An 18,422-nucleotide genomic window follows, 5' to 3' on the forward strand; every position below is an offset into this window, starting at 1 on the left:
GGGACGGGGGGACGGGCGGCCGGCCGCGCCCCTCCTCCGCTCCCTCCTCGCACCCTCCAACTTCAGGCGAAAAGTTGCATAAAGTCCGGGGCAGGACAAGGACCGTCGCGCGCACGTCGGAAGGGACCGCTTACACTCGCGGGGCCCCCTTCCCCAGGTAGGGCAGGCATTGGGAGGGCACACGGTATACACGGTGGGAGTTCTTCACAATTTACCAGTTCACGCTAGTCTTAGAAAGCTTTTTATTTACCAATATACTCATGTACTACAATTTAAAAGGACTTCATAAACTTATAAAATTTTGTTTGGTTTCTTTAAAAAAAACAGCCCTTAAGAAGCCATCTTCATTTTTTGCACCTTGGAGGGACCAGCCTGCTCCTGAGGGTGGCGCCGTTTCCTCCTGCTGGTGGGTGGCTGAAAAAGAAAGCAGGAGGATTAACCTGTGGAACTACCTGCTGCCAGGCTATGGAAGAGTGCAACAGTGCTCCAGACACTCCATCATGCCTAAGAAAGCCGTTGTAGGGGGAAAACATGGTTTGCAATCCACAAGGCAAACCAGCAACCACAGATTGAAGTGGGTTTCCAAACCATGGATTGCTGCCAACTGTGGCTGGGCATGGGGCCTGAACTGGCACAACCCATCATTATAGGCACCACTCTGCCTCCAGAAGCGACTGCATTATCTAGAAGAGGAGGATCAAATGAAACAGAGAAAGCAGACCAGCCGCTCTAAAACAGACACCGCCTGTCAAATATTCCAAAATACTTGGAGGACTTTTAGCCTCAGTCAGAAGTCCCTTGGAAAAGTTGCTTGAGTTTATTCCATCTCATCTCTGGTGACCATTTTATGTTGCTGCCATATAGATGTGGCTGGTTTTAGTATACAGTTGTAGGACTGTTCTCCTTCTTTAACTGCTGGTTGTATTTGTGCCTTCGCGGTAGTCAATGTACTCCTGTAATACTGCAGCACTGTTTTTGTTTAGGGCTACCACGCCCACCCCCAAGCCCTCCAGTGGTCTATCTACAGCTTCACCTGTCAAAATCCCCACCCAAAGCCTTAGGTGACCCAAGGGCTCTGGCCTCCTGACACCATCCCCCCAAAACATTTTTCTAAAATCAATTCACGAGTTCTTCAAGGAATCCATCATGAGAAATAGATACCAAAGTTGACGCCTCTGATGCAGGCACAGGCTCCTGTGTTGGAGTGATTAACCGTTGAAAAGTGTGCTTCATGTTTTCATCCTGTGGAGAATATGTATTTGGACATATATTTAAAATGAAATCATAGGGTGGCATACGGTAATTCTAGCAGTTGATTAACAGTGTGAAGCAGCCAAGAATGAGGCTGAGCCACAAGGCAGGCAATGGGAGGCAAGAATGGGGATGGAGGGGAGGCAAGGAGCAGTCTCCAGCCTCAGGGTACCTATTGAAGGGCATCAAATTGTCAGTTTATTAGCAAATTCCTTCCCCACTACAGTGGGAGTTGTTATTTGGATTTTCTGCCTCAGACACTTTTCGAGTTGCGGACTGACCCCCGGAACGAATTTAATTCGTATCTGGAGGGTCCACCGTATTTCAGAGAGGGAAATCTATCTGCAGGATTCAGCAAGCAGAAACACAAACAAGGTGGAATATGGTCTTTGGATTTGGCCAAAGGTACAGGCTCCTGCCCCTGGCAGGACAAGGGCTTCCTAAGGGGGCCATACACCCAATTCCCCTTCTCCATTCATATTGCCAAGGCATTATCCTCGCTGCCATGGTCTCCCTGTGAACACACACTGGCCGTTTGCTGTCTTTCGTTGACATACAAAACCCTAAGAACTTCTCCCTCCATCAGCAGGTAAAGAGCTTTTTGTTCCAACAGGCTTTTGGGAACTGACTGCTTTTAGTGAAATGGCTGGTGCCATGCTGTTTTTATTGTATTTATTTGTATGTTTTAAATAGATTTCATGTATGTTTATTGTTTTAATTCTATTAATGTTTAAGTGCTTTTTAATTATTGACTTTTCTAGGTTTGTAGCAATTATTGCTTTTATCTGTAAGCTGCCTTGGGTCCTGTCAGGGAAAGAGGTGGTGTAGAAATATATTTTTAAAAAATAACAACAACTTGGGACCTGTATTTGTCCAATACAGACCACTCCATACACTAAGACTGTTGGAAGAGGCCATCCTGGCTGTCGCAGCCTGTTCAGGTCTTATCATGCCACAATCTGAAGGAGAGATTTTTCATTTGTGGCACCTAGCAAATGGAACCACCTCCACTTAAAAATACCGTATTTTTCGGTCCATAATATGCTCCGGACCATGAGACGCACCTCATTTTTAAAGGGGGAAAACCAGAAAAAATATTTTTCTGCTTTTCCTCCACTAAAAGGCTGGGAGGGGGAGCGAAAGAGGCTCACCCCTTCTCCCCGGCTCCCTTTTTAAAAAAATGGGGATAAGTCGCTCTGAAGGGGCGCCACGCACCCCTTCAGACGGCTCATCCTTGCTTGCGTTGAAGGGAGCTGGGGACGAGGGGTGAGTGTTCACTCCTGTCCCCAGCTCCCTTCAAAGCAAGCGGGATGAGCACAGGGCGTGGGGTGGTGGAGAATGCAGCAGCATCCCCACTTTCTCCACCACCCTGCGCCCTGCCGCTGATCCCAAAAGCCTGCTTTTGGGATCGGCGCACAGGGGGAGGGGTGGAGAAAGCAGCGGCGATGCTGCTTTCCCCACCCTGCACCCTGTCGCTGATCCCAAAAGCAGCAGCATCCCCGCTGCTTTCTCCACCACCCCGCACCCGGCACCAATCGGTGGCAGGGAGGTGGTGGAGAAAATAGCGGGTATGCTGCTTTCTCCACCACTCCGCACCCTGCCGCCGATCCCAAAAGAAGGCTTTTGGGATCAGCGGGTGGTGCGGAGGATGCAGCAACATCTCCGCTGCCACCTCCCGCCGAACTAGGTGGGGGGTGGGAGGAGGCAGCAGGGAGCGAAGTGGATGTTGCTGGATCCTCCCGCAGCCTGTTCGCAGAACGGAGATGCGGGGAGGATCCAGCAACATCTCCGCCGCCGCTTCCCGCCAAACGCGGCGGGGGTGGGGGGAGGAAGCAGGAGCTAAGCCTTCGTTCCATAAGACGCACTAACATTTTCACTTCCTTTTTAGGAAGGAAAAGGTGTGTCTTATGGAGCGAAAAATACGGTAAGGGCTTTCAATGCTTGTTAAAGACCTATCTGACATATGGCTGGTCTATTGCGGATTGTGATGCATTTTGTTATATTTTATTGGAACTGTATTACTGCATATCACTTATGAGGGGCTGCTGAGAAACATTTTCAACAAAACAAATGAACAAAATCATCCTGTCCTGTTCTACCTAGATAGGACAGCTCAGGTGAGCATATACCTGAAGCCAGGGATGTTCTAAAGCCTCTTCTATTTTAAGACGCTTCCGTGGATCCACCACTAGCAACTTCTGCACAAGGTCAAAGGCTGAAACAACAAAGCAAAATGCGCTGTAGTTCAGCAATAACAGAATGATACCCTCATGGCCCCTCTAGTCCAGCATCCTGCTCTCACGCCTGCTGCCACCTGCTTCTCTGCTTGGAGAACACATGTGTGGCCCCCACCTGTTCTGGCTCCCTCCCTGTCCTCCTTTGCAAAGGAACAGCTGATACATAAACACTGTAGTTAGTTTAAGTAGCTTACCTCAATTCAGAAGAGGCTCCTGCTGTCACAATTTCTAGTGTGAGTTCAGACCAAAGAAACTGTACATTACTCAAAACATAAGCTTCTTTTAATTCCATGGGGATTGCTCTGTGATAAGCATGTACAGGAACAAAGCCTGAATCGATTTGTCTTACAGAGGCCAAAAAGGACTGTTAACAAGGGACCCCATAAATTTCCAAACCAATGGGAAAATATTGTTCCAGTCCTACAGCTTATTCACTTCTACATATTTTTGGAATGCGGAATACGGTGGGGGGGGGGATATTAAGTGCACTAGGACCTAGAAGGCCAGGGTTAAAATGACGCCATGAGCCCTTGCCACATCCCCAAGCAAGGAAGGAAGGAAGTCTGACTGCAGTAGCATCTGCCATTAACATCACCAGTCATGGCACAGTGGAAGAGATGCAGACGCACTTAAGTGTCAAGCCATAAGCCACCTTGCAAGATGCTATTCAGAACACACCTGTGTGGTTTTGCGGCCCTTGCTTCCTAAGTGGGAGAGGAAGAAGGTACCTCACCTCTTTCACCAGTTTGAGGGCCAGAAGGATGCTGTAAGTCTCCTTGGCTCCCTGTTGGAAGCCACAGGTAGCCTTCAAGAGACAAGAAGTTCCTTTCAGCACCTTACCATTGTTTTTCCCTTTGATGCAAGGAAGAAGACCCCAACAGTTCAGTGTGTGTCATTTGAGTCCCAGCCAACATGCCTTGCACTAATAGAATTGTAGAATTGGAAGGGATCCTGAGGGATATCCCTCCCAACCCCCTGCAATGCAGGAATCCTGCCCACAGCTGTCCCTGGATGGGCTGGAACCACCAACCTTCTGCTTGAGTCACAATGACGCTTAAGTCTTTTAGACAGCTCTCTCATTTAAACAATGCTGGTGCCTCTATGGTCAATACCTCTGTCCTGTGAAGCAGGGTCACACCAATGCCTTACCCTCCTCTGACACATGCTGCCATATTTCTGCACAGTAGTAATATTCTCCCTGGGCGATCTGCTCCCTCAGAGACAGACGAGCATTTTTATCAGAGAAGGGTGGATATCCGGAGAGGCTAATTGAGACAAACAAGAAGAAAAACATGGCAGCTCTGCAGCCAAAAACCTATGAGGGGCAGAGGGGCAGTGTCTGAAGTGGGAACTGGAGGTTGAACTCCACTGCGACTACAGCGCTTGGAAATGCAACCCTCACTCAGGCTTACAGGATTGTTCCAAGGTTAACAGGCAACTAAAGCCTGACCCTACACGTGCAGAAGTCAAACTAACTTTCATGAACTTACATCCAAGTAAGTCTTGCACAGAATTCAGCCTTAGTTCTCCATTGAAGGGCAAGAGACAAAAATTAAAAATAAAAAGTATTCAAGTCAATGTGTTCAAAATTTCACTCATAAACAGGTACACTTTATGGGAAGAAAAAAACCTTTGTCAGCCTTCCTGCATTTCTTACCAAATAAAGAGAATGACTCCCAGACTCCAGCAGTCCACTGAGCGCCCATAACCTCCTGTCTCAGCAAAATTTTGAACTTCGGGAGCAAGATAGTCAGGTGTACCACATAATGTTTTCATAAGGGATGTTTCTCCAAGAATTTTGGATTGACCAAAATCTGTTATCTTGCATAACAAGAAAAGTAACAAGAATAGATTGATCAGAACTTCAGAAGTCCCATAACCTGCTTCTTGCAATGGAGGTCTGCATGTGTCCCAAGCCACCCCGCCTGGGTATGTAAATAAATTGCTAGACACAGTAGTTTCGTCTCCAAAGCAAAACATTGGAAGACAAACTTTTAGAAGGCAAATCCAACGAAATCTACAAGATTTTGCAGAGAGAGGCCGGGAGGCCAAGCAGAGTCACAAAGTCTTTCACAAACGCACCTTACACTCATGGCCTCTGTCTTAAATATTTCATTCCATGATAACTGAGTGGCATGCACTGGAATGCCATCGACACCAGAGACCTAGGTCAAAGCATCTCGCAGAGCAACTTTATTTGGGGTTGGGGGGGGGAGGGTCGAATTCTTAGACAACTCCTGCTCACCTTTATAAGGCAATTTGCCTCAGTAGATGACAACAGCACATTCTCCAGTTTCAGGTCCCGGTGAATAATGCCTTTTTCATGAAGATACTTTGCACAGCGCCAAAAAGAGAAAGAATATTATGCAATTAACAGATTGTTGTGGCTCACACACCATTGCATGTGGCATCTCCGCTCCTTTAATAAACAGACATTTAGAGGACCATGTCCTGCCTTCCATGCCTAGTCACAGGCACAGCCACAAGCACTTCATAAACAAAAACTGACAATTGTGTGTGTGTGTGTGTGTGTGTGTGTGTGTGTGTGTCTATATTGCCCAGAGAGTGCAGCAAAACAATTCAACATAACAGGTCCAAATTGCAAGTTCAATGCTTAAGAGCTGATCTTGAAGAAAATAAATATTGAACTCTCAATCTTGAATAGAAAAATCTGAAGAGGATTCCACAGTGGAAACAACATCATGAGAGCAACATCATGGGAAGGGTGTTTCTACGACTAAGGTGAAACTATGAGGCTCCCTTGTTATTTTTGCTATTGGATGCCGCATGTTGTTTATGTAATCTTGTTATATTTATAGTACAGTGGTACGTTTTGAGTCCAGGATCCGTTCCGGAGCCCCAGATGCTCGACGAAAGGGACGCTCAACAAAGCGCTGTTATGCGCACATGCGTGGAGTGGTTTTGTGTTTCTGTGCATGCGCGAGCGGCAAACCTGGAAGTAACCCGTTCTCGTACTTCCGGGTTTGTTGCAGACATTCCACAAAATGGATGCTAAATGGGCCGGACTCAAAATGAGGTAGCACTGTATTGAAATGTGGGGGTTTTGCACATTATTATAATTGCCATTGTTCTGCTATGCTGTCTTGCTAAGCTTTTAGTGCTCTTTAAGAATGTCAACAAGCTTATAGATGTGATCCAGCCAGCAAAGTGTACTTGGAATTTCACAAAAGACCTCACCAAAGACTCTGATTGCTTTTAAACACCTGCTTTAACTGTCTGTTATTGATAATTGTATTTTTAAGTGCTTAAAGGTTTTATTATAATCAAGCAGTATATAAATTTTGTTAAGTAATAATATAAAAAAACCTCATGAGAAAGCTTAGCAGTTGTGGAATAAGACAAAAGGCTCTCTTTCATGGAGAATAAGGTGAGCAATGGCTTCTAGCCCTGAAGGCTCTGTTCCACCCTCTGCGGTCAAAGGCAGGCAGGGAGTGTGGGCTCTTGTGCTGGGGTCATGCTTGGTTTCCCACAGGCATCTGGTTGACTTCTGTGAGAACAGGATGCTGGACTAGATGGTCCACCGGCCTGATCCAGCAGACTGCTCTTGTATTTTCTGTCACTGAGCTGTGGCACCTCCTCAGGGAGCAGAGATGTAATGTCTTTCTGTGAATTCTCCAAGTGATGAAGAGAGGTACACTTCTGTTTAGAGACATTGCATGGTCTATGCAGTAAATGTTTCCATGGGCTACATCAGGGGCAACTAACCTGTAGACCTCCAGGTTGGACTCCCACTTCCCATCATCCCTAGCCAGCCAATAGTCAGGGATGAGAGGAACTGCAATCCAGCAAGGTTAGTTAACCACATTTTGCAGCGGCTACACAACAGCCTTTGCTCATCGGAAGGTTTAACAAAAGAGGCTGTTGCATCCATGTGGTGCAACAAACAAAGCAGACTCCAGATTGTACCAATGAATACATTAACAGTCATCAAGCCAAGCTCACCCCACATTATGGGGAGACAACCAGCTTTGCAGAGTTAAGGGGTACCTGCACAGCCAAAAGCATTTGATAGAAATAAAGTTTGCATGTTGCTTCACTCAGTCTTGCTGGACGCAGAACCTTGTCAAATAGCTCTCCACCTTCCATCCTGAAAGACAGAGCAGAGTAAACCCATGTTTGAAGGCAAGATAAAAATGGAAATGGTATTCATGATGGAAAGTAGCAACTATTTTTCATCACTGGATGCAAAATCCTTCAGATCTAGAATTAGTTTTCCAAGACTAGCCAAACACTAGCAAGGAAGCCAAGGGGGGGAGACAGTCTTTGTATGCTGAAATCTCTATGACCAAGGATATCTTCCAAAATGACAAGAAAATTCCGAAGCAGCCTGGAGCCTAAGAGGCCTGTTTGTGATCAAGAACCTCCTTCATCGAGTGGGCATGGTTGACTTTGAGATGAGAACATCTACACATAGGGATTATTTTGAGCACTAAACATGGAACAGTCTGAACAAGAGCTGAATGAGGAGGAAGAGGGCTGCTTCCAATACAAATCCAGCCCCTGAGAAATGCTGTCTCGGTTGTCCATTCATTCCATCTCCTTAGCTTCTATTTCCAGCAGTCATCACCCGAGTTTTCTTCTTCTTTAATTATAGCCACACTGAACTGCTCATTTTAGACCATCTACAACAGGGGTCCCCAAACTAAGGCCTGGGGGCCGGATGCAGCCCAATCGCCTTCTAATTCCGGCCCGCGGACGGTCCGGGAATCAGTGTGTTTACGTGAGTAGAATGTGACCTTTTATTTAAAATGCATCTCTGGGTTATTTGTGGGGCATAGGAATTCGTTCATATTTTTTTTCAAAACATAGTCCAGCCCCCCCCCAAGGTCTGAGGGACAGTGGACCGCCCCCCTGCTGAAAAGGTTTGCTGACCCCTGATCTACACTGCCACTCACAGACCTTAGGCACAAAACCACTCCCTCCTCCCCAAAGAGCACAAAGAAGAATAACTTACAATTCCAAAACAATGTAAAAGTCTTCTCCTTCAAAGAAGTCTATTATCTTGATAAGGCAAGGCTGTGGCAAGGAAGGAAAGGAAAACATCCAAACATTGGCTAGGAAAAAGCCACTCTCAGAGAAAGCAATGCCCTCCAAAAGCAGCTCTTTTTTCCTGAAGCCAAAGAACAGCACAGAACTCTCAATTCAAAGGAAAATGCTTACAAATGTGAGGACAAAGGGCAGGAATGACATCTCCACTGTAGGACCTAAATATCCCCCCACACTCCACTGAGTAAAAAATAAGTGGGAACTGCAATAAAATGTTGCAGCATGGTATGTTGCTGTTCAGTGTTCCAGCCTGCGTTGCCCTCTCCCTAGGTACTCCAAATTAATTTACTTTTCCTCCCTGCCTTTCAACAGTTACTCAACCAGCATCATTCCCTGGCCTCAATTCCTCCCACATTTGAGTGATTTCCCCCCTAAGATTTTTGTTCTGCTTCTGAACACCTTTAGGTTCCTCTGAGGCTGAGCCCCACAATACTCTGCCAGTTGCACACTGTGGGTTCCATTTTGCAGCCATCAGAATCTGCCCTCAGAGAATGGGCTTGCTAGTAGCATATGAGATAAATCAGAACCACTGTCAGGACTTTAGTAGGGCTGGACAATATATTGATGTATCGTCCAAAACCAGTTCAAAATCCATATCATGATATTAGTTTCATAATTTTTGACCTGGCAATATATTGCTAATCATTATGTGTGTGCGTGCGTGCTATGCAAAAATCACAATGTGGAAGAAACCGTGAAGCCAGCCAATGTCTCTACATAGCTCCATCCTTATTTCAGACATTATGATATATCAGTATATTGCAATGTTTAGCTGCTGATATATCACTAAGTTGAAAACCAGCTCCATGCTTATTTCAGACACTGTAACATATCAGTATATCACGATGTTTAGCGGGCAATATATCACAAAGTTGAAAACCAGATATCGCCCAGCCCTACTGTTCGCTTCTACATAGTTCCATCCTTATGTCAGACATTACGATATATATCAGTATATCGCAATGTTTAGCTGGCAATATATTGTGAAGTTGAAAACCAGATATCGCCCAGCCCTAGTCTTTAGTGAGAAGAAGAGGGGAGGTAAAAATAATTTTAAAAGCTGCCTGGTTTAAGGGCCCACTTACATGGTCAATCTTCTTCAGAATCTCCACTTCCGTTTCCACATTAAAAGGCTTGTCCTGCTTTTAGACAATGGAACATCAAAGTGTAAAGGTCACTTGTACAGCTTTAGTATGAGCCCATCTGCTTAGCTTGAAGGTACTTGACAGTGCAAGAGGACAGCAAAACAGAAGGAAGCTCACACACTGACAGAACATCAGGCCTCCTGCCCTCAGTAAAAGTGCTGAAGATAGCCTGCATTGCTGCAGCAAAAAAGCAGGAAAGCCAAACATAAGGCACTCGGCTCAGCTGGCAGAAGAGTCCATGAAATTTCACAGATTATCCCCAGAAAGCAATCCCAGGCACACAGACATGTCCTTGGGAAAGGTTCTAAAAACCCGTAGATGCGCTATGAGAGGGACGGAGGCTGGGAACTGGGGCTGGGAGCAGCACTTTAGAACATGAGAACAGGCTGCCAGACCAGGTCAATGGCCAATTTAGTCCAGCTTCCTGTTCTCACGGTGGCCAACCAGGTGTCCATTCATTCAGTTTGGAGACGTCCTTTTGGAGCTCTTTGCAATCTCTTTTTGCTTTAACAACCCTGAACAATTTAGTGTAATCAGCCAACTTGGCCGCCTCACTGCTCACTCCTAACTCTAGACTTATGAACAAGTTAGGAATGAGCAGTGAGGTGGCCAGGTTGACCATTGACCTGGTCTTGCAGATGGGCCTGTTCTTGCCGCTGCTTGTCCACCAGGTCTCTTTTACGCACAGCAACCCAGGTCATGTGGGCGGGGAGGGGGGGTTGCAGTGACTTTTAGGAAGTCATTAGTTTACACCAGACGTCCTAATGGGAAGACCCAGTTTTCTGAGTGCATGTTCTGGAAGCTGGGCAATAGGGGCAGTACAGGATTCCTTTTGGTGTAATGACCTCCCCGCTGCACCAGGGATTCCCTGCCCGAGCTGCTTCAGGTCATTGCGGATGTTCTCCTGGAGACATCTAGTTTGGTTTTCCTAGGGGATTTTAACATCCATACCAACATGACCTTACAAGCTCAGGACTTCGTGGAAAGCATAGCCTCCATGGGGCTGTCCATGAATAAGTCTGGCCCAACTCATAGTTGTGGATGTGCCTCAGACTTTCACCTCTATGGATGTGGGTGAACTGACACTAAGTAAAAGTGCCATGGTCAGATCACTTCCTAGTTCAACTGGACTTCTCCGTGACCCTTCCCCTCTGCAGGGAGGTGGGACCGATTTGGATGGTCTGCCCGCGCCACTTAATGGATCCAAATGGTTTCCAGAGAGTGGTAGGGGATGTTTTATCCCATGTTGATGGTCTTTCAGCTGATACCCTGGTGGCCCACTAGAATGCAGAGTTAACCAGGGCTATCGACTGTCTGGCTCCAAAGTTCCCTCTCTGATTACATGAAGCCTGGACAGCCCCATGGTTTTCCCCAAAACTGAGGGTGATGAAACAATCGCAGAGACGGCTACCAGGCTAGCAAGGCAACGAACAATAGCCGCAACCCTTGTGCTAGGCAGGCAATTCACTCTGCAGCCTATATGCCCACCACCCACCCAATTGTCCCTATTCCTAACCATTTAATTGGCCACTACCACAACCCCTCTGAGTATTCCCTGCCCCTAAAATTAACAAGCAGGTGTCCTCTTGAGATAATACCCCATGGATTAGGTAGATGGCTGGGCAGGACAGGGGGGAGTTTGCTGAATGCAAGCACCGCTTCTGGTCCTTGCAAAAAAAATTATACACCTATGAAATCTGAAGCTAGGAGAAACTTGTTTTTAACACAGAGTCCACTCAAAGCTCTGTATGTGCCTGCAAATGAGTTGTAGAACCACCTGGTTTGTATCAGGGAGATTGTTTTGAGAGATAGAAAAAGAGACCAGGCCAGCCTTCCTCAACCTGGTGCCTTCTAGATGTTTTGGGTAAAGATGTCCATCTGCTAAAGGCAACACAGCCCTGCTGGCAGAGGCTGATGGGAACTGTAGTCTAAAACATCCACGCTGGGGGAGGCTGAACCAGTCAATACTTTTCTTGAAACAGAAGTCTGCTGGTGAAAAAAGAATAAAAGTTTCCAGGTTGTCCTGAGCTCACATAGGCACAGTTAGGTAACTTTACAAATTCAATAATAATAATAATAATAATAATAATAATAATAATAATAATAATAATTTATTTGTACTCCACCCATCTGGCTGGGTCTCCCCAGCCACTCTGGGCGGCTTCCAACAAATATTAAAATACATTAAAATATCACAGATTAAAAACTTCCCTAAACTAATAATGATAAACCTCAGCACATGCCACAAAAGTTCCACTGATTCTTCCGTGCTATATGTTTAGGACTGAGATGTGAGTCATTTAAGATTGTGAGTTATCCACAATTTTTTTAGCACAAATAAATTTGTATATATCATCTTAATCAGCAGCAGTCAAAGCAAACAGTGTTTAATCATCTACAGAACACAGGTGACAAACCTAAGGTACTTTACAAATAATATTTCCCTCCATCAAAAATTCCTTGCCCAGAGGACGAAAACAAAGAGATACTTACATTCTCCGGCAAAACATCTGCCATAAACCTCCGTTTATTTATTATTTTTATGGCCACTTTCTTACAGGTGTCCCTTTCAAAGGCCAGCTTCACTTCTCCACAGGCACCACTAGCAGAAAAAGGAGGCTACTTCAAGGTTAGGGTTCTAACATTTAGATGGTGAAACGGTGAAAGAAATGCCTGCAGTGCCCCAGATTTAAACAGAGCTTCTGAGGACAGTCTCTCCTCTCTCATCCCCTGAGGTGGGAGCAAAAGACTGAGGAGGCTGATTCACCTCCGCTGAGGGGTACCATTGAAACCATTTAGCACAGCCTCATGATGCCCACTCCCCCACCCCTGGCCCACAGCTGCAACTCTCAGTGGTCTGCCCTAAAGACAGCATTGCAGAAAACTTGTAAGATAGGCAGGCAGAAAGACTCTAACTTACGTGCCCAACGTTTTTGATATGATATATTTGTCTGTGAGCTCCTTGGGATACTCCAGCTGATGATCACTTCCCATGAGGTCAGAGAACACAAATACTGGAAAGCGAGAAGAAGGAGAGAAGACCAATAACTACTATTGCTAGGAAAACATACAACTTTCTTCCTGATCACCAGTGCTCAGTGTTGTGGCGAAACATAATGGAAGGGATCAGAAGAACAATGTTTTTGTACATGTAACAATGCTAATAATGTTGACAGAATGAAATCCCTTTCCGAATTGCTTTGCTACACACCAGGAAAGTCTGCCTTCACTGAGGAAGGTGGAGGGCAACATGGGAACCCCATAAGCAAGACATGAGCACAACAACCCTCTCTGGGTCATGATCTCCAGCAGATATTATTATACTGTATTTGAGATAGTACAACCATTATGACTAAAAGCCATTGACAGCCCTGTCCTCAATGCATTTGCTTATTCCCCTTTTAAAACCAGCCAAGCTAATCAACAGCTCCTTACAGCCCCATAAATAAATTTTGTATTGGAAGATATACGATGTGACTGATTAGAGATATACCAGATTATACATTTTCTAAATCAGCCAAATATAAGATTAAAGCATTACACGACTTAAATGAGCAACTACTCAACTCAACCAACCCACTGGGAAAGGGAATCTCTCCCAACTATAGAAATTCCTCACACATAATTTAACTCAACTTTTTCTTCTTATATGTGATAAGTGTACGCGGCACTGCACTCTCAGTTGTCTCCCAGTTATCCCTCCCCTCTGTATTCTAATTTTATTTTTCTATTTGTATTTTTACACTCATCATTCTTATTGCATTTTGTATGTGCTTATGTCAATAACCATTCTGTATGAAAATGACAATAACAGTAGTTTCTTATTGAATAAATAATAAAATAAAATAAAATCCACACACAATTGGCTACTCTTCCTCTCACTTCATTAAGTCTAAAATGGGGAAAATATTTTGAAGAATTAGAGGAACAAATTTGGAATAAACTACCATGTGGATCTATCTCAATTAAAACTCAATCACATGCTTTTAAGATAGCACATTGATGCTACATGTACCCAGCTAGATTATACAGAATTAATTATAACACATCCAACTTTTGCTGGTGGGAATGCAACTTACCTGGCTATCTAGTACACATGTGGTGGTTCTGCCCCAAAAATAATTCCCTTGAGGAAAGTTTTTCAAACAATTAATCAAACAATGGGACAATCGCTACTATAAGACCCCAAATTAGACTTCCTATCTTATTTTATCCCTCAGATTAAGAACATAACCAATAAAGACCTCATCCTCAATTTACGGTATTAACTGCAGCTAGATTAGTGATCACAAAAATATGGGAAAACTTCAAATGCAAATCTTTTTGAAGCTTGGATTTTGCAAATATGTGACATTGTGCTTATGGAAAAATTTATTATGTCACAAAAGGAATATTGATAGGCAGGGACTGGACTTATGGAGAGACACTTTCATTGGATTGCCTTTATTAAAATGTCTAAATCTACAACCATCAGATACTGTTTTTATTTCCTTTCTGTACAACTATTAAACTGCTTTCTTTGTATGGTTTTTTTTTTCTTACTTGAAATTAAAAATCAATTAGGGGGAAAAACCATCCAAGCTAGTGTCCATCCCTACACGTTGGGCTAACAAATTTCGTTGTCTACCTGTGCACTACCACACAGCAGCTCTAAGTGTGTCACTCTGAACAACAGCCACTGGGGATCAGGAGTGGAGGGAGATTCTCACCCACAGAGAGCGAGGCTTTTCTTCTGATACAGAATGCCTCTTAAATTACATTCAGGATTAATTCTGACACTATTTCATCAAGCTGTGTCACTATAAAACCATGAAGGTTGAAAACTGGATTACACTCACTGCCCAAAATGCCCCTATAAACCAGGGAGTTTGCAAGGAATCTTACCTTTGTTGTGGGGCAGGGAGAGGGAGATTTCAGCAACATTTGCCAAGGGAAGCTTCTTGCCCTTCCCAATTTGCTTTCCATTGATGAAAGTCCCATTGGCACTTTGGTCTTCAATATAAGCCACGTGGCAGCTTCCGGGACCTGGTTCCTTGGAGGAAGGACAGTGAGCTAGGAGAGTCCACTTGGCAGGATCTCCCTCACAGCAGAATCACAAGCAAGGAAGTAGGAAAGGTTCTAATTCTGCAGAAAGAGCCCCACATAAACCTTGCAAGCCAGAAGGGCACACAACCCAGGCACACCCATTCACTGCCACCAGAAAACTTCCTCAAATTGGAACTTGTTGCCCAGAGCAGAAAGCAAGAAGGAATCTCTGCAGTACTTACTCTGAAGATGCGGAAGTGCCTTTTGCTGTACTGTTTATAGAGCTCTGTCTCAGTCAGATCTATCAGCTTAGCAAAACTGTAGTCGCAATTTAGGTCTCTGCCAAACCAGTACTCATTTTTCACGCAGTCTAGGGAGGGGGGAAAGAAGAGCACAAAACCCAAGTAAAGAAATAGCATGTGGGAAACACACCTGCATCCTCCTCTTCCGGGTCCGGGAAGAGCAAAGGAGCCTCAAGCGTAGTGGACATCTCCCCATCTGAATCAAAAAGCTTTGAGAAATTAAAACCTACCAGAGACTTATCAGACATTAGAAGGGCAATTGCTTGCTGGCACCAAAGACCAGAACTGTATTAACAGAAGGAAAAGGTGATTCCCAGCAAAATCCCAGTCTCTGATAATGAGGAATCCTCCAAAAGGAGAAAAAGAAGGAAGCAAAACATATAGTGTACTGCAGAACATAATGAACAGCAGTTCAAATATAGAGGAAGACCAGAATTGCTGCAGTTTGGCCAAGATTATAAAACATGTAGATGAATTCCCGATACCTTTTCCTTCTAACACAAGGAAACGCCTTAGCGAGTAAGCTGGGCTGGGAGCCCATTCCACTACTTGCCTTATTCCTGAGTGCTCATATAAAAGAAAAGGGTACAAGATCATCCCAGCTGGACAAGCAATATCCCAGTTGGATCTGGTTCTTCTGGGAACTCCACAGTGGAGGGTGCTAGCTGCACTGAGTTTTCCCACCTGGTGCATAAGAGCACCCTTCTTAGCAAAAGAACAGGCTCTCTGGCTAGCACGGATGGATCTCCCTTAGAGCAAATGCGCCTCTCGAACAGGCATAGGCAAACTCGGCCCTCCAGATGTTTTGGGACTACAACTCCCATCACCCCTAGCTAACAGGACCAGTGGTCAGGGAGTTGTACTCCCAAAACATCTGGAGGGCCGAGTTTGCCTATGCCGGCTCTAGAACATCTTCCCTCGACACAGCTGTGATTGTGACACGCAACAGCAGCGTATTTTCCATAGTGTTTTGCAGGTGTAGCACTTTCCTTAAGACACACTATATGCTGTGATTTATTGACTTCCGGCGGCGACGCCATCGCCGGGTGGTCGAAGGCTGCTTCGGGTCTGAAGCGCCTTGTCCATCCCGGGGGTTAGGAGCCGCGCTACCGCAGCGCGCGGCTCCGGTTGGGGTGCGGGAAGAGCGTCCCGCACCCTGGGCTCCCCGGCTGCGCCCGCGGAGGCTCCGAACCCTTCCCCTGCCCCCCTGTAAAGGGGGAGTGGGGGTGAAGGGACAACGGAGCCGGGCTTACGGGGATATGCCCCAACCGGGATGCAAATGCGGCGGCAAAGCCCGCGGTGAGCGTCCAAGTTCTACCTGTGAAGAATGGAGCTAAAGGAACCCGGTGGTCGTGAGTAAATAATCTTGGCAGAAATCGTGTTTTTGGAACGATCCGGGGGGAAGGAGAAAGGCAGCCTGCCTCCCTCCCTTCGAGCCTAAGAAATTAACCAATTTGAGGGATTGCTGCCACAGAACTGGTTATAAAGTATCTAAAATCGATACATGAGACTGGCAAACTTTTTTCTTGGGAAGCTAACTAGCGGAAAATATCTCTATTTAAAGTTGCGGTGTTTGCGCTCCAGTTTAGGAAAATGGCGACGAACAAAGAGACAGGAGAAGAAATATGATACCCACTTCCTCCTCCTCTGCCAGTATGCTGGGTTTCGTCCTTGAACTGGTATTGAACTCTGGACTAACAGATGAACAAAGGCTCACTGCCTTGAAGGTGGAACTAATTTACAGAAAAGTCAAAGTCTTGTGTGGGGGTCTGAAATGGAACCAACTGCCCACAGAGGAGGCTAACAAAACTTTTGACACTTTGGAAGAAAATCTTGTCAAAGAGCTGAGAGGATGGATGGAAAGATGGGAAGAAATGAATGAGCTACTTCGGAGAGGAAATTCGCTTGTTGGGGGTGGCAGCCCCAAGGCGATGTCAAGATTTGCTATATCCAGTCCCCGAGGTGTGAGCTCGGGGGCCAGGGACAGAGAATTAAGGTATTTACAAGAAGAAAAGGAATGCTACAAAGAACCGGAGAAGCTGAGAGAGGGAGAGTTGGATACCTCGGAGCTCGTGGCAAGGAGAGCTTTGGACTGTGCCTGGATCTGTGGACGTTGGGAGAGGGAAGTTGCATGGAAGTTCAGTGCTGATGCCATCAGGAGAAGAAGAATGGACAGAGGGGGTGTGGGGTGAAGTATTAAGTAAAATCTAAAGCAATCTGTTATGGTATTTTGAAATCGGAGGGTGAACACTGTCAACAATAGTTTGTTTTATTATTTGTTTGAATATGAAAAGAGATATTTCAAGTTTCTATGTTATTAGCAGCAGTTCAAAGGATAGAAGAGATAGATTTGTGGAGGATGATTTGTGAGGATTTATGAGGATGTAGTATAAATGAAGTCATTTTAAGTGGTTTAAGTTTATAGATTAAGATGATTAAGATTAAGATGAAGATTAAGATGAATGTTTTATTATATATATATAATTAAGTTTAATTTCTTTAAATGAAGAGGTTAAAAAGTAGATTATGGATATAAACTCGAAGGTGAAAAGGCAGGGGAAGTCAACTGTCAAGATTGGAAAAAGAAATTTTTTTTTTTTTTGAGATGTCTAATTAAGAAGAAAAATCATGGCAATTTTTGTATTAGATGTGTAATTGTATTTGTTTTGTATGTGTATAAATGTAGGTGTGGTTAAGGTTGTATGTTGTTATAAGTAAAAATGTCAATAAATTCTTATTAAAAAAAAAAAAAAATATGCTGTGATTTATTTAGGCAGAGGATCCTTCCTCCGGTCTGAAGCCCAGGGGAGCCGCTGCTGTTCCTCCTGGGTCACTACGGAGGGATGGAGACCCCAGGCCCGAGCCGGTGTGAGAGGGCAGCCTGCTCCTCGCCCCGGGTGCTGCCCGAGGCGGCTGGGGGACTGGGACGGGGGGGGGGGGCTTGCTTGGCTCACGCACCGCAGTTGGGGAAGCCCGTGGCCAGGCTGAAGAGGCGGCCCCAGGGCTGCGGCGAAGGCTCCTGCGGGCCGGGCTCCGGGTCCTCGGGGATCGTGGGCAGGTCCTGCGTGGGGAGCGTGTCCAGGGAGCTGAGGGTGCCGGAGCTGGACGACGACTGGCTGGCGCCCGGAGTGCCGCTGGAGCTGCTGGAGCCTTCCGTGGGCGGGCGAGGCGGCAGCGGCGGCTGGGAGTCGCTTCCGGCCTCCTCGTGGGACATCGCGGCTTCCCGGGAGGAGGAGCTGCCGGGGGACACAGCAGAGAGAGCGTCGCCCAAGGGCCCCGCCCGCCCGCCCCGGTCCCGGTCCCGGTCCCGGCCGAGTTCTTCTGAGCAGCGCCTACCTGCCTGGGCCCTGGCAAGGAGGGAGGGGGAGACGGCACCCCGCCGCGCCCCCACCTGC

At 45.9% G+C, this 18,422-nt stretch overlaps 1 protein-coding gene across 3 annotated transcripts; it reads right to left on the reverse strand.

Moving 5' to 3' along the window:
- Positions 1-318: 318 nt before the first annotated feature.
- Positions 319-18,256, reverse strand: CHEK2 (checkpoint kinase 2). 3 transcript variants are annotated; one of them, XM_033174342.1, is made up of 14 exons: positions 17,986-18,256; positions 14,968-15,095; positions 14,585-14,732; positions 12,621-12,714; positions 12,194-12,302; positions 9,641-9,694; positions 8,464-8,525; positions 7,497-7,596; positions 5,734-5,820; positions 5,146-5,309; positions 4,638-4,753; positions 3,381-3,466; positions 1,162-1,242; positions 319-414 (listed from the first exon to the last, which is right to left on the reverse strand). In XM_033174342.1, exons 1-14 carry the CDS (start codon positions 18,239-18,241, stop codon positions 331-333), a joined length of 1,569 nt encoding a protein of 522 aa, XP_033030233.1. In that variant the 5' UTR covers positions 18,242-18,256; the 3' UTR covers positions 319-330. The 3 variants fall into 3 exon arrangements, with proteins under 3 accessions (XP_033030233.1, XP_033030232.1, XP_033030234.1); XM_033174341.1 differs by having other exon boundaries at positions 9,641-9,697; XM_033174343.1 differs by lacking the exon at positions 9,641-9,694.
- Positions 18,257-18,422: the final 166 nt, after the last annotated feature.

The sequence above is a fragment of the Lacerta agilis genome, chromosome 17 (genome assembly GCF_009819535.1).
Source record: "Lacerta agilis isolate rLacAgi1 chromosome 17, rLacAgi1.pri, whole genome shotgun sequence".
In the NCBI taxonomy this organism is placed as follows: Eukaryota; Metazoa; Chordata; class Lepidosauria; order Squamata; family Lacertidae; genus Lacerta; species Lacerta agilis.

Excerpts from the sequence above, each read along its gene's own strand:
- CHEK2 (XM_033174341.1), bottom strand. The coding sequence starts at position 18,241 with ATGTCCCACGAGGAGGCCGGAAGCGACTCCCAGCCGCCGCTGCCGCCT. Across the intron at positions 12,303-12,620 it reads ATATCAAAAACGTTGGGCAC|TGGTGCCTGTGGAGAAGTGA; the intron begins GTAAGTTAGAGT and ends TTTTTCTGCTAG. Across the intron at positions 1,243-3,380 it reads TAGAACATCCCTGGCTTCAG|GATGAAAACATGAAGCACAC; the intron begins GTATATGCTCAC and ends TATTCTCCACAG.